This window comes from Leptonotus elevatus, chromosome 9 (assembly GCF_054856555.1).
Source record: "Leptonotus elevatus isolate MCC_2025b chromosome 9, RoL_Lele_1.0, whole genome shotgun sequence".
Taxonomy (NCBI): Eukaryota; Metazoa; Chordata; class Actinopteri; order Syngnathiformes; family Syngnathidae; genus Leptonotus; species Leptonotus elevatus.
In genome coordinates, this window is record NC_141247.1 from 21,754,865 (window position 1) to 21,777,336 (window position 22,472).

At 39.0% G+C, this 22,472-nt stretch overlaps 1 protein-coding gene across 4 annotated transcripts in view; it reads left to right on the top strand.

Moving 5' to 3' along the window:
* The first annotated feature begins 17 nt into the window (after window positions 1-17).
* rxfp1 (relaxin family peptide receptor 1) overlaps window positions 18-22,472 on the top strand; it is a 43,183-nt gene continuing 20,728 nt past the window's right edge. The window contains exons 1-5 of one of the 4 annotated variants that reach the window (XM_086084107.1): window positions 18-81; window positions 6,990-7,087; window positions 7,204-7,496; window positions 11,913-12,031; window positions 13,376-13,516. In XM_086084107.1, the coding sequence (XP_085940233.1) occupies window positions 13,444-13,516 (73 nt within the window). In that variant the 5' untranslated portion in view covers window positions 18-81; window positions 6,990-7,087; window positions 7,204-7,496; window positions 11,913-12,031; window positions 13,376-13,443. The remainder of the gene's footprint in view (window positions 82-6,989; window positions 7,088-7,203; window positions 7,497-11,912; window positions 12,032-13,375; window positions 13,517-22,472) is intronic. The other 3 variants (XM_086084105.1, XM_086084108.1, XM_086084106.1) reach the window with 3 other exon arrangements.

A 22,472-nucleotide genomic window follows, 5' to 3' on the forward strand; every position in this document is an offset into this window, starting at 1 on the left:
ACGTTCACGTTCTTTTACGCAGAGACGTAGCAAGCTACCAGTTGTGATGGGAAGACCGACGCCAAGTGCTTCAAATATCAGGTCAGATAAAAAGCTGCTTTTTTTTTTTATTGAGTGCTTCAGCCGTAAAGACTGGCTTGTCAAAGTTCTATTTTCACTCGCCACTTGGTGATTTAATAAGAAGCATAAACAATAAGAAATGACAGCGATAAATGCACTTTCTCTCAACCACTCAACAATGTGAACTCAATTGACTTCACAACAAGCAATATTTCGACAGATAGTGAACTATTCTACAAAAAAGAGCTTTTGAGCTGTTTATCAGCACTCCCAGTTGAAGTTTACTGAGAGTTACAAGTTACAATAACCACATAACTTTGCCTTAAAACATGTAAGCATAATGCTAACAGGCTAACGAATAGCATCTGTTTCAATTGTCCTTTGCCAATGCAGTTAATCTCAATTTCATACAAATAAAAACGTAATAGCCGAACGTATAACAAAGTGTAAGAAGAATTTCCCAGTGTGTATAATAAATTAGAATTCAAAAACTACACAAAAACAAGCCTTTACAGTTGGAATCACTGTCACAAAAGACTGGAGAATACCAACATCACATAAAAAAAAAAAAGTCATCAAAGTAATCATCTTGCTAAAAGTCAACTTTTAAAATGAGTTCAATAAAACAGTTGCGGGTGCAATACATCACATCCAAATGGAGTGTGTCTAAGATGTTGTTTACCAAGCTGAAGTTTGATTGACACATGAAACCTTTGGAAAGTTTCACAAGTCCACTGAAGTCGTCGTCGTCGTCGTCTTCGTCGTGTCACCCAGCTGCCTCGCACTTCACGCGCAGACATTTTCTTACATGGAAGGTGCAACTCAAATCAACACTAGTATTTTTGTTTGTTTGTTTTTTAACCCTTACAAAGCTATATGCTTGATTGCTACTATTATTTATTGAAAACAAACAAATAATGAGAGATCTATCAAATCTATCTAATTCATTTCAGTAAGTAAATCATACAAGAAAAAAAAATAGTTCAAATAATGTTTGGGGAAATAGATGCTAAAAACAATTGATAAACAAATTATATATGAAATCATATAAATGTCCTTTAATATTATATATAAAAATGTAATAAATGCAAATAAAATGATGGAATAAATATAGTATGTACAAAAAAATTAACATTTAATAACTGTCCATGGGAATATTTTTTACATTCAAATAAAATCAGCACAAATCAAGCAATAAAAATGTGTATGTTTAATTTAGTTGTATATAATATCTAACATTATATATATATATATAATAAAAAAAAATAATTAATATGAAAAATATTCAATAATTATTTATTTAATTAATTAATCCCCCCCCCAAAAAAAACGCGCAAAAATAGCGCAACTATAAACAAAAAATATATTACAGTATATAAACTAAGGACATTATCTAGTGCGTAGACGAAAAAATTCTTCTAAATCTCAAAATGAGTTTGTTTTTCATGCCTACAAGTGTTATGTAGGAGTTTGTCAACCCCTCACCCCCCACCATCCAGCCTGTAAACAAACAACAGCACGAGGAGGAATTTGCATTGTAAAACAGGAGTGAGGTTAAAAATACACAGAAATGCAATCTGCTTTGCCAAGATCAGCGAGGAGATTTGGCGAAAGTCTTAATTCAAGAGGAAGCTATTGCAGCTTTTCCGATAAATCCCCTTTCTCCCCGCCCCCGCCTCTGCCTCTGGGTGTTTTATCAACCAACAAACTGAGGCTACCGAAAAAAAGGAAAAAAAACCCAATGCAAGCACACAGGATTTGATCAAGTACTTTAACTCCATCGCAGTAAAAACAAAGACAAAATTGTTGATATTCTTCCGATAAGACCCCAAAATAACGGAGCATCTTGCATCTTTCGCTGTAGGTCCAGTGAGCGTTGCACTTCAAAACATGGAGGCGGCTCGTTTATGTTCTGGGGCTGCTCTGCTACATCCAGCTTCAAACTGTTTAGTGTCATTGCAGGTTGATATTTACTGTCAAACTAAAAATAAAACAAACACATTGTGTCTTAAAAAAACAAAAACAGATTTGCTTTTGTTTAAGCCATTCAACTTAATGTTAACAATCGATGCCAAAACTCCATCGACAAGCTAACGATTAGCGTCGTTGTCATGATGTTAGCAACCTTTAAGCAACAGATATTTGAACACAATATATATAATACTCACAGGCATGAGGAGGGTTGCATTGAATTTTATATTTTTTATAAAATTATTTTTAGCAACAAATTTGTGCTTCAGATTTGAATTAATCCATGGAGTTATTTTTACTGACATTGTTAATATCATATTTCGGTTTTGTAGGGGTTGTTTTTTAAATTTATTTTGGGTGTGTTTGTTGTAATTGTCTGTGATCGGTGTTTGCCATGTGTTCCTGAGTTCTTCCCCTGTCTCGTTATGTCTGATCACGTCCACCTGTGTGTCTCTTCCCTTCCCAGTGTGTGTGACCAATCAGTGCCCTCGTCCAATTGTGTTCCCCAGGTGTGTCTCATTAGTGTTGGTGTATTGAGGCCCCGTCCACAGTTTCAATGTTTCCTCACGAATTTCTTACCGTTTGAGCCGATGGTCCACACGATGGACTAAACGTCCTCAGCGTCTTCTTTTAGACACACGCAAGTCTTGTAACGTTTCTTTGTGTACGACATTTGTTTGAGGAACGAAGCCGGCTTTGATTTCGTCTGGACGGGGCCTTAGTCTGTTGTGTTTGTCCTGTCTGTGTGGGAGCATTGTCGATATCAAGGTTTTGTGTGGAAGTCGTGCGTGCGTTTTCGTCCAAGTCATCTTCGTCTCAGTCTAGTCACGCTCGTCTTCGTCTAGTTGTCTGTCACCGTCCAGTCGCAGACGTCCCCATCAAGTCTCCCTCGTCGTAGTCACGTCATCCTTGTCACCGTCCAGTCGCCCACGTTACCGTCAAGTTCTCCACGTTCTTCCAAGTTGCCCAAGTTCTTCCAAGTTGCCCAAGTTCTTCCAAGTTGCCCAAGTTCTTCCAAGTTGCCCAAGTTCTTCCAAGTTGCCCAAGTTGCCCAAGTTCTTCCAAGTCGCCCTCGTTCTGCCAAGTCGCCCTCGTTCTGCCAAGTTCTGCCAAGTCGTCCACGTTCTGCCAAGTTCTGCCAAGTCGCCCTCGTTCTGCCAAGTCGCCCTCGTTCTGCCAAGTCGCCCTCGTTCTGCCAAGTTCTGCCAAGTCGCCCTCGTTCTGCCAAGTTCTGCCAAGTCGCCCTCGTTCTGCCAAGTCGCCCTCGTTCTGCCAAGTCGCCCTCGTTCTGCCAAGTCGCCCTCGTTCTGCCAAGTATGGAAATGAACTTGTGATGCTTTCACTTTTGTGGTTCATATCACATTCCCAGGAGCAGTGTAAATGAAATTACAGAAATATTCCCAGTATGTGCCGCAGTTTCTAAGATCCAACTTCCCCTTTATAAAAAGCCTCATTCAATATAAATTGAGTTGGTCCTTGACTGACAGTAAGTACTGTAACTGAATCTGGTGCCAGCCTTTCATACCACTGGTTTCCCCAGCACGTGTTTCATGTGTTGGACGGAAGTTCACATGATCGCGAGTCTTTGGGTTCACACAGAAATATTTATCCCGCATACCCATGCCCTCCATCCTCATCGGTATTCCCCCAGCTCCTGAAAATATATTTTATTAATTAGCTGGAATCGTAGTCCAATCACTCTCCCTTATGTTGAAAGGAGGTGTCTCAGGTTGAAAGGGCACTTCAATTAAGACTCCACAGTGAAGACATGTGCTACGCTTGGTATACGCCCAGTTATGATTGCAGCAATTTTTCTGTGGGCGTCTCAAGAATCAACACTCGGAACTGAATAGGAAGTCAGCCATTTCGACTTCAAGTGTCAATGCGGAGTAATTCAATCAACTAGCTTTTTATCCCTTAAAAGTGTTTTGCCTGTATGTTACATTGCAATGAAAAGGTTTTTGCCACGTTAATTCCAATGTTCCTTATTCCATCCTGTCCTCTCCTCTCCACACCTTTTATCACATATCGCTAGATTACAAAAGGGCCGCAAAAGTAACCGATCTGCCGTGGCCATGGCAACAGCAGACACACCACTCTCTTGATTACAAGTCATTGCAATGTGATGTGCAATCTCAAAACTCCGATGACTACATAATCACTTGACAGTTTCCAATGTAATAATAAGCCCTGAGGCGGTTTGCTTTGTTGATTGCCAAATGACTTCAATATCACAGCAGGGGTACTTTACATGCGCAGACACACGTTTTTGTTAATTCTGAGGATTTCCTATTTATATTCAAATATCATTATCGACCGTGAGTAAACATTTGCATAAGAAGCATGCGAATTTCATCCCGAGCTCAATTCTGCTGTACTTTTCCCCCCCACGTAACATATTTATTAAATCACCCTGTAGAAGAATACAACTCACTCTGTAGCGTGCCATTGAAAGTAGGGAAAATAGATTAGCCTCTTTCACCACATGTCTAAGGTAAGAAGACATACAAAAAAGATCCACGGCAGAAACTGATCCGGAAGTCAGTCATTTAGATTTGAAGTAGCAATTTTCCGACAAATTCCGGCAAATTGGCCCCGAATGAGCACCAATCAGAAGAAAGTACCCGAGAAAAATCAGCGATGCTAAACCATGAAGCTTGTCAAATGTTAGCAGAGTTCAACGTCAAAAATCTATTCTTGTTTTGAGTGTCGGAGATAAAAAGAAAAATCCCCTGACACCAGTTCCCCTGATCCACAGGAAATTGGGTGAACATGTTCATCAGAACAGGATGCATGAAAAGTTCTTAGGGACGGATGCTGTTAATTCAATTCATAAAAAAGTCTCAGTTAGAAGCTAGGATCTTAGAAAAGGTCTCGTTGCTAAGAACCTCAATGTGTTTTTTTGAAAAGTGGTTTAATACGAGAAACCAGTGATGAATGAATTTGCTTGGTGTTTTGAAGCCTCATTCAGCAATTCCAAGGTCAGATACATTTTTCCTGTTCCTGCGTGGGAAAAGAGCCTTGCAGATCTATTCTATACTCTAATATGGTGCGATAACAAATAATGCTCATAAATAACAACGGCTGACTGCAAGAGAATTTCCAGTCTTCTCCAGCATGCCGGTGGATTATGAAAATAAGACTCCAGTTGTTGGCTGTCAAACTTATCCAGTTGGCTCTTCCTATTTGCAGTGACAGACTGTGAAACGTCTTTGACAGGAACCGCGGGACGTCTTATCTCCGAACTGGGGGTAACAAAAACAAAAAAAAAGGCGATCAGATTTAGACTTCCCTCAAAGCGTCAGCTTTGTTCCGACATGCAGAGGATAAAAGCTAATTGAAAAGCTAACACGGGCACGAGGCTCGGCTCGGCTCGTCCCACCCGACTTAAATGAAACGTCGCCCCGGGCCGGCAACAAATATCCGGGACTATTTTGTTCTTGTCACGATTTTTTGACATCCCACCAAATTCGGCAGGTCGAAACCGTAACAGAAGATACTATATTTATTACTGTAGAATGCCTTTGGTGCAGAACCCAGCGAAATAAATATTTTGTGGTGACTAATTAAAATTACAAACATGGAAAGTACTTGTCATCATGCAGTTGCAGGAGAAGCGAGTGTCAAAGTCACAAACCACATTTCAGACCTTTCCATGAGACTGCTTGAAGTGGTCGGAGGTGTTTATTTTTCTCATTAAGGGTGAATATTTGAACCTTCCGCCTAATACTCCTAATTTTACAACTCTAGCAAGTCATTTCCAACATGCATTATTACTACCTATTCATATTTACTGAATGGTCAACGGAGAGGTGTTTATTTGAAGGAGGTCTTTATTTTCCTTCAGTGGGATTGAATGGGTTTGGATTTTTTTTTTACAACATGCAAAAATTATGCTACAGATTTGTTTTAAGTGCTTTGGTAGGTTTTTATAATTATTGAGGGAGGCATTTATTTTTCTCACAAATTTTGGGGGAAAATGTACCGTCTTTCCTTATCAGCATTCATAGCAATGAGTTAAAGTATATCGAATTTTTTTTTTTTGCAAAATGCATTGTTACACATTTATTTTCCGGATTAGGAAAATGAAGGTGTCTATTTAAGAGAGGTCTTTAATATTCAGTGGATGACTGGGGAGGGAAATTTTAACCTACTTTCAAATACTCATGATAATGTCACAGCTCGAAAGTTGCGATATTACGATCGTTACGGTTATTTACCTGATTTGGCAGAGGAAGGCATTTATTTGAGGGTGGCATTTATTTTCCTTAAGTGGATGACTAAATGATTTTGAAAAAGTGTATTCGGGTTGTTTTGATGCTAAAGCTCTTGAAAACTATTCAGCACATACAGAAATTTACACAAATGTTTCCTGAGAGACTTTTACATTGTTTGGTGGTAGTGTTTGTACAGTATTTAAGGGAGTATTTTACTTTTCTCATAAATTGGGGGTGAAAATTAAACCTACCTCTTAATTTCCTTATAGTGATAGATAAAAAAATAACAATCTGTATCTAATTGTGAACCTTGTCATACTGTTGACAATGTCACTCACAACTATAAAAAGTTGTGATTCCATTATTATTTTACTGGCTGAGGAAAAAGGAGGCATTTATTTTATTTTTTTTGACTAACTGACATACATAAATAATCTATGAACTCTGATCATTAAATTTACAGCATCTTTTAAATTTTTTGCTCAATTGCTAACTGTTTTTTTCCCTGGTGTTGTCTCTTTAAGTGAGGCATTTATTTTTTCAAAATCAGTAGTTTTGTTAAAGGATGTCCATGTTTGATCAACTGAGATGACTGTGGTTATTACTAGTTTTTCTGTTCTTGATAGAGAGGAAAATGAGACACCTATTTGAAGGGGGTGTTTGTTTTTCTCTGAACTGTGAACTCAGGTCATCAGTTCTAACGATGTCTGTTTGAAGGTGTTTCTTTTTTGTACACTATAGTTTTGTCATCAACTGATCACGTGTGAGGCATCTGAGCTGAGATAATTGCAGTTATCTGTTATTTTCCTGAATAAAAGGAAGGCATCTATTTGAGAGAGGTATTTATTTTTAATTTTCCACAAATGTACCACATTCACAGTGAGCAGCATTCAAAACAACAGCATTTTTTTTTTTTTTTTTTTTTTTTTTTTTTGCACGCCCCTCCTCCAATAAGTCCCTACGCCCGACCTGCTTCACGCCTCCTTGCGTGCGTCATGGCTCCCTGTCAGCCTCTTTCCAGCGTGCGCACCAGCTGCTGCACTCAGCCAGCAGGTTGCTGTGCCGGCGGCCGTGTTGTTTCCCACCTTGGAGTCACGCCGACTTGCTCGCTGCACTTTTTATTTATTTATTTTTTTTGTCAAAGGACCGCAACGACAGTGATGATGGTGATGATCTTTTTCCCCGCAGGATGTTCACGCGGCGTGGCACAAGTCTACATGCTCCTCGTGGTGGCCTATGCTGTGTCAGGTCAGTTCAACTTTTCACTTGTTTTATTTGATACCTCGCTCGTGTTGCTGTATGGACTTACTAGTGTCATATATTATACATCTATTGCTTTTCAAGTAAGGAATTATTTTTAATTTTTATTTTTAAACCTTATTAAGTTTATGTTCCTCTATTGATGTTGACGTCCACTAATTAGATGACTAGAAGGTGCCACATAGACCTCCATTGGTTTTATCGACACTGTCGTTTGTAATACCACTCAGACCTCGAATATGTTTTCGCCTGCATCAAAATGACTTGGAGGCAGCACACAGCATACGACTGAATGAGTTCCCTTCTAGAAATATTTTGATTTCAATACTGCCAATTAAATCCTGCCTATTAATGCCGCTTCAGACTTCTGATTGATTTTCAACATCCTGCACTGATATTTCACATTAGCTACCGATTAACTTCTACACGGAGATGCCACAAAATCCTCTACTGGTTTTAAATACCCACTATGTAAAGATTCTGACAATAATGTCTTTCTAACGCCACTTGAGATCTCTAAAGATTTTTTTTTTTTAATAGCATGAACCACATGCTTCTCAATTCATGACGACCACCGCCACTGAGATAAACATGGAGGAAATAGCTCCCTCGAGACGTTGATTGGTTTTGAATGTGCCTCACTTGGAAATGCTTCAATTTGAAGAAAGACGCTCAATTCATACCTGAATATATACTTTTTGTGCTCATGCTAAAGCAATAAAAGTAGTACTTTGCCACCATCTCATCTGAGTACCAAGGAACTATGTTGAAGAGAATCGAGGAGCTTTATTTAAGTTGCCATCTTATGGCTAATTGGTGCCAAGGCACTATGTTGAAGTGAATTGAGATGGTCCATTATGACAAAAGTAGCTCTTTGACACCACTTGGAAGCATTTTGGTGCCAGCTGAAGTGAATTGAGGAGTTTCATTTTGACAAAAGAACAGTGGTGCATTGAATGAATGACTCTGTGACCCAGCCCCTTCTATCTGGGATTGGCGAGAAGTTGCCTTCATTTGCATTTTAGATTTCGGGATGTACGATATGGACAAAATTTCATATCTCAATATTTTTGCCAGACATCTCTATTCTTTGGCTTTTGACTCAGCAAGAGACTTTGCATCGTTTCAGTGTTTTATGGTGCCTTCTATATTTTGTGTTATTTTATTGATACTTATTTGATAAACTTATTCTCTTCCCTATGTCTATGTTCTTTTTTTTAATTTTATTTTTTAGAACTTAATGACAGTCATCAACATTAATTAATAAACTTAAGCTGTGCCTGACATGTGAACGTTGTAACCAGTGGATTCCCAGTGATCTTGTGTCAGCTTGGATCGATGTTTGGCGTTTGATGGCTCCCATTACAATACGTTGCTTTGCATCATTTGTTTTAATCCACAAAAAGACAGCGGCATGACGTGCTCACTGCTCGGTCATTGGAACATCGGGCGCGCGCACTGCTCGTTAACCCCGAAGTAGATTTGTCTGATGCGCGTCAAGAGCGTCTCGGATCCCCCACGCCTCCACCCACGATCCTGATTATCATTGGCTAGCTTTAGTTGTCAATCAAAGCCAAATTTGAAAGGAGGTATGTATGTGGTTGGCTGGCACGCCATGCTTTACTTGAAACAGAAGGCGCAGTGGCGCAAGTTTACGTGACTGATAGGAAGAATAGATCGTTTTTTTTTTTTTGCTTCTTTATTAATTCAAACTCCAACATCCAATTCAAACTGAGCACACAAACCACAATGGTGTTGTCAAACAAGACACAAGAAGAAGAAAACACACAAAACAAACAACCCCCCCCCCAAAAAAAAAAACCTCCACGAAAGACCTTTTTAAGTTATTAACTCATTCACTGCCATTGACGGCTATAGACGTCAAAAATCTATTTAACTATTTCTATTGTTTTTTTTAAAAAAAATCCACTTTCAACAAGAGTATGAAAACCTAGAAAAAAATGTTTATTAATACTTTTAGAACAGATATAAAATTTTATAAGTCATTTTATTTTATTATATTATTAATTTCTTAATAATCTTTATATATATATATATATATATCAAGTAATTATTTGGAGCCATTTTTTTAGCATATCAACTGTGACAGATTTCTGTAGTTCTTCATTAAAAAAAAAGAAAAGAAAAGATTATTAAAAAATAGGGGCGTCAGGCAATTAAAAGTCTTAATTGTAATTAATCAAATTACTTCACTAGTTAACGCACGATTAATCACAAATTTTATATCTGTTCTAAATGTACAATGAAAAAAAATCTAGGTGTTCATTTTCTTGTTAACAAAAGTGGAAAAAAATGTTAAACTAATAGAAATAGTTCAAATGGATTTTTGACGTCTATAGCCGTCAATGGCAGTGAATGAGTTAAATACCGAAAAGACTTGCTTTGTATAAACCCTTCTCAATGCCCTTCCAAACCCTTCAATTTCCTTACAATAATTCAAAAACAAAGGTCGACATTTAATAAATCTACACCATTATTATCAAAATATTGAGCAAGAAGAATAGATAGTTGGCGAGGTCTGTTTAAACAGCCAGGCAGGGCACGGACCCCCATTGCCCGCCCATGCTAACGGGTCCACTTTGTTGGCACTTTCACAGAGACAAAGACGCTTTCATCTCTAATCTGTCCGGCCGGAAAAAAAGACGGGAGATGCATCTTTGAAGTCGTAATACTGCCGATATGTTACAAGCAGCTGGACGCCGTAAAGATTTCATCCGTTCTAGTCTACAAGCGCTTTAGTGCAATTTGGCCGCCGTTGTCAAGGCTGCTTTAAGCCTGAAAGAAAGCGGGGGGCACAAAATGAAGATGATAGTGAGGTGTTGGTGAGCTTGTTGATGAGTTTGTTATTGGCTGTTGGGAAGGCCATTCAGGGCTTAGATTCTTTTCAGCAGTGTCATACAGGAAGAGGCTAGTGAAAAGCTGAGAAAATAATGATTGCAAGGCCTTGAGCTTACCTACTAAAATACATTTGTCAGCATGTGTCAACAGAGAAGAAAAATAAGTACTTTTCAGTGTAATTTTGAACCAATCTGAGCTTTGAGGAATTTTTGTTGTTGTTTTTTTTTACACAAGTAAGAAGCCCAGGGTGCTAGAAAACTGACAAGATAATGGCAGTGAGGTGTTTAATTGACCTGTTGAGCGTTTGGTCAACAATGAAACGTTTTTGGGGGTGAAATTTTGCACCAGTCTTTGCACTTTCAGAGATTTATTTGGACGATAACAATAATGGTGGTGAGGTGTTTAATTTATCTGTTGATGATTTTGTCACAGGATCTGTAGAGTAGAAACGACAGCAAGTTACAGGGATTGTTTTGATTCTAATCTTATCAAATACAGAGCGGTGCTGAAAAAAGAAGATATTGGTAGTGAGGTGTTTGATTTACCGCTTGATGATTTTGTGACACGGTGCGGAATAGAAAAAAAAACAGCAATTTACTTACCATTTTTAATCTATTCCATTTTTAAGGATTATTTTTGACTCTTTGAAACCGTAAAATACGGAAAGAGAAATTACTGGTAGGGAGGTGTTTAGTCAACTCGATGATTTTGTTAGTGAGCATAAACAGAGTAGAAAAAAAAGACAATGTTTTCTCCCCAGTCTTTGTCTTTGAGATTTCAGGAAATGGAGTACTTTTAGGAGTCATTTTGTCAGCAATATGAACAAAACGACATGGTGCAAAAGGGGCGGTGGCAGCAGGAAATGAAGCTGTCACTCAAGCGTCATCTTGGTCTTGGACAAACAACTAAATAATGCTGTTGCCGTTCACTCTTTCTTTATTGAGTGTGTGTGCGTGTGGGTAAATTTGTGCATGCGTGCTGTTTTGAGTCAGCCACGTGCAGCAGGTGAAGGCTTTAATTTGTTTTGAGTTAATTTCATATTCAGTCAATAGTCCAATTAGCACAATTACTCATTTGTTTTGGCTTGCATGTTGTTCCAGACAGGTTAATCGTAAGTAATACAACATGTAAATTAAAAAGTTAAATTAATCTATCTATCTATCTATCTATCTATCTATCTATCTATCTATCTATCTATCTATCTATCTATCTATCTATCTATCTATCTATCTATCTATCTATCTATCTATCTATCTATCTATCTATCTATCTATCTATAATCTAATCTAATCTAATCTAATCTTGTCCATCATGCGTGAACAATCCGATATGTACTTGACATGTCAACAAAAATTCCGTCACGCAGCATAATAGAAGCATTTGAGTGTGGTATTTTCAACCTTTTTTTTTTTTTTTACCTACAATGATGACAGATGGCCTGTAGAGTCAACAATCAATACACACTTAAAAAGTAATGTTTTTCACTCTGATGGCCAAAAGCGATGTTCATTACAACAGACGGAGTGTGAATTGTGTCCACTTTAGGGGGTGTGGGGGCAATATCCGCCGCTTTTGCTGAGACTGGAGCGCACTCCAATTTGTGTCGATACCCTGCGGACTCTTAAAGTGTGGGCACATCCTAGAAAGCGATGTGACGCACGCAGGTAATGTCTTTTTTGTCAGGCTGCCTCAGCAGTCCGCCAACATTTGACATTTTATTTATTTATTTAAGGTTAAGCTCTTGGGGGGCTTCTCAAAGCACACAAACGGAATGTTCTGGGTCGCACCATTCCATGTTGTTCTCCTTTTTGCAGCTTTTACAGCTTGGCCCCCCCCTGAGAAACACCAAGAGTTGCCTTTTTTATCTTCAAGGAAATGTGTGCCCCTGGTTCATGAACTACCCACTACCTATCTTCAACCTCTTACCTACCAACCTCTGTACTCATCTATCAGCATTTCTTCCTGACAGAAATGCAATATGTAGTAGAATAATATTATGAGGCTGATTGTGACTAGCAGCGGTGTAGAACTAAATGTCAAATAGTGAGAGAATCAAATCAATTGCAGTTCTGCATGACTACAGCCACAATAACAGACATCAGTCTCAGCGTAGGTTTTTTGTTTGTTTTTGTTTTTAATATTATTTATTAAACCATTTTAATCCTGCAAAGAACATTTCCTTCATTATTATTATTGATGTCCGTGCTGTATATGTATGTCTGTATTTTCCCCTTTTCTGGAGGTTTACAAGAACTGCTAGCTAGCTAGGTATGTAAGAAGCTAGCTAGCTAGCTAGGTAGTGTTGGAAAATTGTTCTTTTGTTTTCCCGTGTTCATAATGTTGATTATCAAAATCAGACAATGAGATCGGGGAAATTAGGATTTATTTTCATAAGCTTATGGACACATGAAGGTCGCAGCCAAACGCCGCCATGTTCTCCCTCATCTGTGTCGCCCTTCCCCCCGAGCAAGTCACTAATATCCTTCCGTGACTCTACAAACCCCTCCCCGTCTTCTTCCACCAATCCTCAGCCGTTCCTCTCCGTCTCAGACAGTCACATGATACATCAATACACATCGCCAAAATGCTCCCCCTCAGTCACAAGATAAAGATTTACGTTGTTTTCAGAGCAAGAAGAGATGTCACTAAACCCCCCTCTCCTGCTCAACCGGTTGTAAAATACAAAGGAATCTAATTAACACATTCGCTTCACACCCCCACATCAACTTGAATTCTCACACAGAGACATACTGAGTAAATTAAAGCAGTTATGTCCACTTTTAAATAGTAATATTATAAATCAAACAGTTATAATTAAATTAATGCACTTCAGCAGGTATGTAGCTAGCTAGCTAGCTAGGTATACAGGAAGGCAGGCGAAGATAGGGTCAAGATGCAACCTTTTTTTTTGTTCAAGGGGAGAGGGGCAGGGGGTAAACGAATAACCCAAAAAGTTGGGTTAAATTGACCCTGCCTACCTATTAACAACCAACCTTTTTTCCGTCCAGCCGCCAACTTGACCGAAGAAGCGCCAACCTCGTGCCCCCTCGGCTTCTTCCCGTGCGGCAACCTGAGCATGTGCCTGCCCCAAGTGCTACACTGCAATGGTGCCGACGACTGCGGGAACCAAGCGGATGAGGAGAACTGCGGTGAGTCAGCTAACCAGCCAGCATTCTTTCACCACCCACCCTCCTTACACATAACACGTTGGATAGGCGAGTAGACATAAATGATAGGTATGAGGTAGGTTGGTAGGAAAGTAAGTTAGGTAAGTAGGTAGGAAAATATGTAATAGGTAGATAGATCGTTGTGTAAAAGTTAAGTAAAAAGGTAGAAGGGTGGTTTGATGATGAGTAAAGAGAAGCATTGCATCTTCGAGGAGACATATGGCCCATTGCAGCAAAATTGCAATTGTGGAATTGTGTGTGTGTGTGTGTGGGTGGGATGGGGGTGGGGGGTAAATGGCTAATGTTATTGATCGTCTAGCCGCCCATGTACGCGATACTGTCATTCGTACCCTCTCATATTTACCCCGACACAAGAGTAATCAGGCTGCCCTGCACAGAATGTCACAGCAGCGCATTATCTTCTGCTGCTTGGTAACGGCAACATAAAATGCTATTGATCGTCACTATATGTGCCCGTATTCTACCTGGCTTTCAATAGATGTGCCTGTGGTTGGTGTGTTTGTCGCAGCGAGAAAACAACAACATTCAACTCTCTCTGGATGTTTCTTATCAATGGCTACCAAGTATTAACTTCAAATTTACACTAAAATGTTAGACACAGGCTACAGTTGACAATGACAGCAACAAGTCTCAGCCAAGTGGGAGTTCGCTTTTTTTTTTTCTTTTCTTGTATGTGTGTTTACACTTCGAAGGGAGGTGAAGACAAGTGACATTACAACAGATCTCTCACTCAAGTAACGCCGCGTTTTTGAATATTCAGCCCCTAAAATCAGTTTGACTTAGCGACATGAAATTTGCTGGGAATGTTTATCATGAGTAGACCGACAACAAATAAAAGTCAGCCATTTTGGTTTGAAGCAGCCATTTTAGGCTCACTTTTATACTTTTAATACAGTAACTCTACAATTCTGCCCCAGAACCAGTTTCAGTTAGCTATATGAAATTTGGTGGGAGTATAGTATAAAGACTTTGACAGGGTTCGGAATTGGTTGGAATATGTCGCATTTGTGTTCGGAGTTATTCATAATTGTCGCCATTAGCGCAAGTCCTTATCGCGAATCTATTTGTTCACCAACATGCGCATTTGCTCGTAATCCCGTCGTAATTCATCATCATTTGTCATAAATCTATCAACAAAGTTCTTTCCGAGGTCCCATTCATAAATTCACTCGGATGCAAATATACTCCGGTGAGAGAGCGCTTGTGATGAGGCGGAGCGAGCTCTGTTTGGGGAAGTGAGGCATTGAAATTGTATTTCAAAAACAGAAAAACAAAAAGCTAGTTTGAAAACGTGTGTTGAACATATTTTCTAGTTTGTATTTCATGTTTTACAAGTGCCCGTCAGTCACAGTGACACGCAGCAACCGGTCCGTTTTAGCGGCATTATGAATGAAAAGTGTGTCATCAAAATGTATGCATACATTTCTGAAAATAAATTTTAGAACTAAATTTGCAGTATTATTATTATTATCATTGTTCACGTTGTGATGACTTCCGGCCGCTAGACACAAAACATTGTTACTTTATGTAAAAAAAATACAAAATACAAAATAAAAAAATAAAAAAACGACTGCTTGCCACCCCAATTTATGAGTACATGATGTGCAGACATGTGATAATCATATTCTGGAAATATTAGAACGGAACTCGCAAAATTTTGATAATATTCAAAAGCGTTCATTATTATTATTCTTATTCTATGAGTGTGCGGCAGCGCTTCCGTCCTAAATATTATCCAATTTATTGCAAGCTTCATTCTAATATTCTTAGACTATGATTAACATATGTCTGCACATTGCATGTAATCATACATTTTGGGGACAATCAGTCATGGTTTTCATTCATAATGCCACTGTAAGGACTGGTTGCGCATATTTGTCTAAAAAAAAATTTTTCCCCCTTTCTTCCTCCAAGGAAGAATATAAATATGAAATATGAAAAAGCTGACTGACTGATATCTTTGAGGACACCATACTCATTTTTATTGCACAAATTTAGACCAGGAAAAAAGTCCAAAATGAACAAGGCTGTGTTGCTTACACGCAAACGCGTCACGGTCCAAAAATGTCCAATAATGACATCTTCTAATAAAAAGGAAAAAAAAAATTTGACAAAAGACAGACGACGACAACCTCATACTTTTGGAACTAACTCTTAAAACAGTAACTCCTCAATTTTCAAAATGCATCCCCCAAAACCACTTTCACTGAGCAATGTGAAATTTAGCAGATACGTCTGTCATAAGTAGACCCCCCAAAATGCTCAGAAAGCCATGCCCACTTTGCTTTGAAGCAGCCATTTTAGGCTCTTTTTAAAACTCCAATATCAGCAACTCATTGAGAATTCCACCCTCGAAACAGTATTACTTATCAAGATGAAATTAGATAGGCATGTCTATCTAGCTTGCGTTGTAGCCTGTCGCCAAAAATATTCAACAAGCTGAAAAAAAGACACCAGAGGCCGATTTTTCTTCCTCTTACTCAGAACGTCAGTGCAGCAAATTCATTTAGTGTGTTGAATTTCCGCGCCTACGGCATGTGAGGCTAAATATATCTCCCGAATGTGATGGATGTGTTGTTGTTTTTTCCCTCACTGACCTTTAAGTGATGAAGGTGATAATTAATGTTTTTTGATGTGTGTGTTTTTATTATCATTATTATTCTGTGGGTTTCGACATGACATTTCAGTTAAATATTTTCCTACACCTGAAGTCGTCACAAATGTATTTACTTGTTTTGTGATCTTGCCACCGTAACTTTCGTCCCCAGTATAGTGAAGAGCATTCCCAAATCAGGCCATTTAAGAACGTCCATTTGTACATGCTCTATTGGGTTTAAATCAGGCCATCGTCTTGACCATTCAAGAATACGCCACTTGTTTGCCTTCAAAATGTCTTCACCTGCTAATTGTTTGTGGGTCTTACTTTCTTCACTTTGTTCCTTAGTAAATGAAAAGCATACTCTATTGGGTTTAAATCAAGAATATTTCATTTATTTGCCATCAAAATGTGTTTACTGTCTACTTATTTTTGGATCTTACTGCCTTCACTTGTGTCTATAGTAAGATAAATAAAAAAAAGGAAATCAGGATATTCAAGAATCTCCTTTACATTTGTCTTTCGTAAGTAAACTAAAAACTAAAAACATGCTCTACTGGGTTTAAATCAGGCTATTGACTTGACCATTCACGAATATTGCATTTATTTGCCTTCAAAAAGTCTTAACTTGGTGCTTCTTTGTGTATTTACTGCATTCACTTTAGTCCTCAGTAAGTGAAAAGCATGCTGTAGGCTATTGTGTTTAAATCCAGCTATTGAAAAATATTTCATTTGATTGCCATCAAAATGTGTTCATTTGCTACTTGTTTTGGGGTCTTACTGCCTTCACTTGTATCTACAGTAAAATAAAAAATATGCTGAAATCAGGATATTCAAGAATTTCCACATTTTTGCCTTTACATTTGTTTTCAGTAAAAAAAAGAAAGAAAAAGCTCTATTGGGTTTAAATCAGGCCATTGATTGAATACAGTACTTCTGTCTCCTGTTATTTTCGTAGTATGTGAGATGTAATCCCACACACTGTGACTGATTTACATCCCACCTGTGTGTCTCCAAAAAGACTCACACAAAGGACGGCTGTGGTGTTATTTTGGGGAAGGTTTTGACCTAACATGCTGCGACAAAAGATCACAGTGGAGAGAGTCCCTCCCATCCAAAGACGCTCACGGGGGCCACTGGATTTATTCCTATAATGTGTGTTGACACGTGCTGCTCACTTGAATCTGGTCAGTGTAATTCATCTCCATGCTGCGCCGAAATGCTGGCAGCTTACTGCTCTAATGTGAAGTCGCCGCGGGAGTGCTCGCAGAGAAAAGCAGCGCATGGCGCAGTGAGGTCGATGAGGTATTCACCGCTATGGCTATTGATATATTCGCGTCATTGAGGTCCGGCGATTCTGGGGGGGTAAAAAACATTTTGCGGATGCGGTCGATTCGCAACCCAATGGAGAAAAACTGTTTCCGTTTTGCGGCAATTAGCATTAGAATATAGCTAATTTCATAATTTTTCACAAATCTGTTTAGAACTGTGAGTAAATCATCTTATTTTCAACAAGGCCCTTGTTGATCTCGTCTACTCTGCTGCCACCAGCTGGCCGTTTTTGTAATGACTACCATTGCTTGAAAAAGAGAAAAAATTTCTAAGCATCAAAGTACATGGTGTCATTGATGTTCTTGTTTGTAGTTCATGGAAGCGTTGAACTGACCAGCGCTTTTGCCATCTGGAACATCCCTGCTGCGATTCCTCCGTGTTAGCCGTTCACCCGCTAAAGCCACACCGTAATTGATATGAACATTCACCAGCCGGCATCCCCTGGCGCACAACCCCCAAGGCGTCGGGCAGCTCTCCTCTGGATTTTTGGGAAAAGATGGCAAAGGTAGAAAGAAAATCTATGATAAGGAAGCAGATGTTCCATCTGATTATCCACTACAGGAATGATCTGATAACAGCGGCAGGGCAGGTGGTTGGCGAGGAATCCATGAATGTTTCATTTGCTCTCGTTTTGATCACTTTCAAATGTTTCAGTACAAAAGGGGAAGATTACAGCCTTATTCTGACAGATGGGTCGCCGTGTGGCTTATGTGTTTGTGTTTGGTGGGGCATGTTATCAAGCGAAATTAGTTTTTGTGCAGTTCACAAATCGTGGTTTCATACCAACGCTTCCACAGATTATCCACCCGCCGTCGCCCTCTTTTGTTCCAGTTATTGGTTTTGTGCGTCGGCCTCTTTGTGCTTTTACGTCTTTCATCACTTGATGAATCTGCCAGACGAGCTTAAAAGTGGATATAAATCTAAAAAAAAATCCACGTAGCTCATTAGTCAAACGCCGCCGATTCGAAACCACTTTTCAAGAATTCTGACGTTTTATGAATACTAAAAATTATGAAGACTTTAAAAACAGCCAGTCGTGCATGCCAAACGTATTTGACTTTCAGGGGTAATAACTTTTGTTTCCCTCTAATGTGTCCTTTCAGTGACAGATCAGGGTTGTGTGGTGCCGGTTTCTGCAGTGGTCCAATCCATCTTGGTTAGAAGATTCATCATGTCTCAAATTCTCAACATGACCCGGATCACAAATTAATAGTTTGACAGAACCAGGATAGCAGGGACGACTGATAGAACCTAGAAAAAAACTATGACGTTTTTGGTTCTTAAATGGGAAGCCAAACGCCCCCCAACCCTAAAAAGTTCTTGACAATAACATGTTCTATGCAGCCCCACCAGTATTCTGGTTAATATTGTTAATATCTGTTTTAATATACCAGCAGTTTTTATCAATATCAGAAGGCGGCCATTTTGCCACTTATTGTCGGGTGAAAATGACATCACAGTTGCTCAGGTCTTAGGTAACAACCAATCACAGCTCAGCTTTAGAAAACCGGTGAGCTGTGATTGGTTGTTACCTAAGACCTGAGCAACTGCGATGTCATTTTCACTCGACAATAAGTGGCAAAATGGCCGCCTTCTGATAAAAGGTTGACTTCCCGTTTATCAAAATAAGCCTCCGTTAATTTGAAGACTCTAAAACAGGGAAGGCCAAGTAAATAAAAAGACATTCCCAATGGCCACTTCGCCTCTGCACACCAACAGGTGGGCCCAATCTGACCCCCGGGCCTTGAGTTTAACACCTGTGAATTAGATAGTGTTGTTTCAGCTGAGTCATGTAGCTCACTATTTTTCTCTTCCTCCCTCCTGCGTGTATATTGAGAGACACAAGGTCAGCACAAAGCCAAATGAACGCGTTAGCTCATGAGATCCGTTCCCATTCCTTACGTCCTGTATTGAAACCCGTGTAGAATTTACCTTTGAAGAAAAGTTGGGAGAAAATTCAATTAGAGAAAGAAGCGCAAAGACGCTTTATGCAGATAAGGGCAACATACACACTACATAGGGTTTGTAATTAAAGCCCAGCAACATATCAATATCCATAAATTTCCATCATAATATAACAAAGGGGGGGAAAAAACGTCGTCTTTGTGATCTCTGTTCTTTGATGCTGCTGCATGGCTGCGCCTTTTTTTTCTTTTCTTACCGTGTCTGCCTGCATTCAACGCAGTCACCAGCAAGCCCATCAATATGGAAATGAGGAGGGACGCCATTAAAGTCGGCGGGAGGGTATTGGTGCAACGGATCACAAAAGTCACGGTTCGGATCGGATCGTTTTTCGGATCGGCACCAAAAAAAAAAAGGATAAAAAGTATTTTGTTTTTATTTATTTTGAAAAGGGCTTATCCCATTAAATAAATTTAAAAAATCAACATGTCTAATATAGCTGTTTAGGATTTGGGAACACAACTTTTAAGTGCAATATGAGGTAGAAACATTTTTATTTTTACATGTTTGTGTGAAAAATAAGAAGGTATTAATGTCTTAAAGTTGTGTTCCTAAAATCTAAACCGCTAAGTTTGACATTTTGAGTTGAATGTTTTTCTTTTTTTATGGGCAAAAGTGTTTCATAAAATAAATGAAGACAGTTCTATTTGTTTTTTTGTTTTTGTTTTTAAGAATGAAAAGACCTCAAAGTGCAATTTAAGGCACATCCCCTTCCTTTAATCATGGAGAGTGAATTACAAAGTAGCCTTGGTCTCGTAGCCTTGGTACCAGCTGTCAAAGTTACCCCACTCGATGGTCATGCTAACAGGTAGCCGCTAGCCACTTACGTCGGAGACTTCTGCCGGATCATACAATGACAGCGTAATTAATTAGCGGTTTGGTAGCGTCCTAAATTAGCGATTGTAAATGTGTTCGGGATAGCGTTGTGTTGCTGTTGGTCGCAACTACAATGTCAATCAACTATGTAACGTCTAAAAGGGAAGTCAAGCTAGCCATTATGCCACGACGTGGGTGAATTTCAAAATAAAAGTGTACTAATGCTATTTGCATTGCCGTCAATTTATTACTGTATTTGGTAAACGTTATTTTGAAGTTAGGCTTGGCGTGTCACGTTGAATATGTTTCAGCTTCCTTGACATGTCAGAATGGTTTCGACTGTGAATGCGCACTTTGTTTTTATTTGTCTTTCCAAGATTTCGGGGTGGTCAAAGGCAGCCCTGTATCACGATAGACTCGATCCACCGCTGCACTGAACAATAACCAAATCCCATCTCCACATTCAGACTCTAAAAACAGTTGGGTCAAAAGTGACCCAATTATGGATCCAAAATGGACCGATCAATTTTATGGGTCAATTTGACCCAACTTTCTGTGTTGTTTTGTACAAAATGACCCAATGTTTGACCCAAGTAAAGGATCTGACCAATATTTATGACCCATTTCTTGACTCAAAGTTGGATCAAATTGACCCAAGTAGAGAATCGGTCCATTTTTGACCCATAGTTGGGGTATTTTTGACCCAACTGTTTTTAGAGTAAAACCGTTACTTGAGGATTATCATAAATCGAACCTTGACACTGAGCAGAAAATGCTCTGAAAGTGAATACAAATAAAAAATAAAATAAAATAAAACTCTAGAATATCAAATTACATTTTATATGAAAAATGAATGGCTGGTGACAAAAGGCCATTTAGACTCTTCTGATCCTAACATGCACAATATGAGAGGAAACTGGAATGCAAACAGTAAACGGTACTTCATTTATATCAAATTGAATTAAATCTATACAATAGAAATGAATAAAAATGCTTCAAATACATTTTGACCCCAAACACGTTCCTTTGTAAAGACTTTTGTTAATAAAGCCAATTTATTAAAATTTTGGGCTACTTGAACAAAATAAAAGAATTTAGTTTACATGACATAAAAAAGTCAAATCTTAAATGAGGTGCACTTGTTTACTTCCCACTGTGCCAACTTGTGAGTTTTTCAAATCACGAGCCCTTTGTTACTTTTGTTTTTTGCCAATGGAATGAATCCGTTTATGAAGAGATTCCATTCCGTAGTGTACGTTTGTTCAAAAGATAAATTTGTATGAACTACATTCAGCATGACTCAGTGTAACCCGCGATTCGGGAGCATGGACGCACAATAAAGTTTTGTACGCTCCATAATAATCAAAGACCATTTAGAGGCTTCGAATGAACTTCACATACGTGTTTTTGTAAACATCAAAGACATGTTTGTTATTCAATACATTTGCATGCTTTTCGCAGCGTTCATCGGGCCTCTGTACAAATCAATTAGTATGCATGTGAATGTTGTTATGCTTGGCACACAATATTCAATTTACTTCATCTTTGAGATCAGAGCGACGATTTGATAAGGAGATAAAAACCCTCACGACTCCAGGGAAGAAATCTTATAGAGAGACAAATTGCAAAACCAACACATTGTCCTCGCCGCATTTACAGTATCTTTCAATGCAATCATTATGCACGCCTTGCATCATGAAACAATACATAAGATGTCTGCAGGTTATCTATAATAGCAAGGCCAGTGTCGTCAAACATGCTAAATTGCCCAGCCGAGCGCTTTACTCCTGTGCTCATTATGCAGTTTAGATTCCTATGCTGAAGTCTCGCTCCAAGGAGATCGATTATTTGGGAAAAGGCTTTGCTTGAAATTCAAAGCGGGCTTGACAAAGCATAGGCAATTGCACGCAACACAGAAGAGCTGAGAACGGGTAACGCATCTGAAAAGTGTGACAACAGAATAACAACTTTGCGTTCAACCAAAAAGATTTGGATTTCACATTGACTTAGTCGTGAGTCATCACCTTATCGTCAGACCGGGGTGGTGGTTCCCCTTTTTAAGAAGGGGGACCGGAGGGTGTGTTCCAACTTTAGAGGGATCACACTCCTCAGCCTCCCAGGTAAGGTCTATTCAGGGGTGCTGGAGAGGAGGATCCGTCTGGAAGTCGAATCTCGGATTCAGGAGGAGCAGTGTGGTTTTCGTCCCGGCCG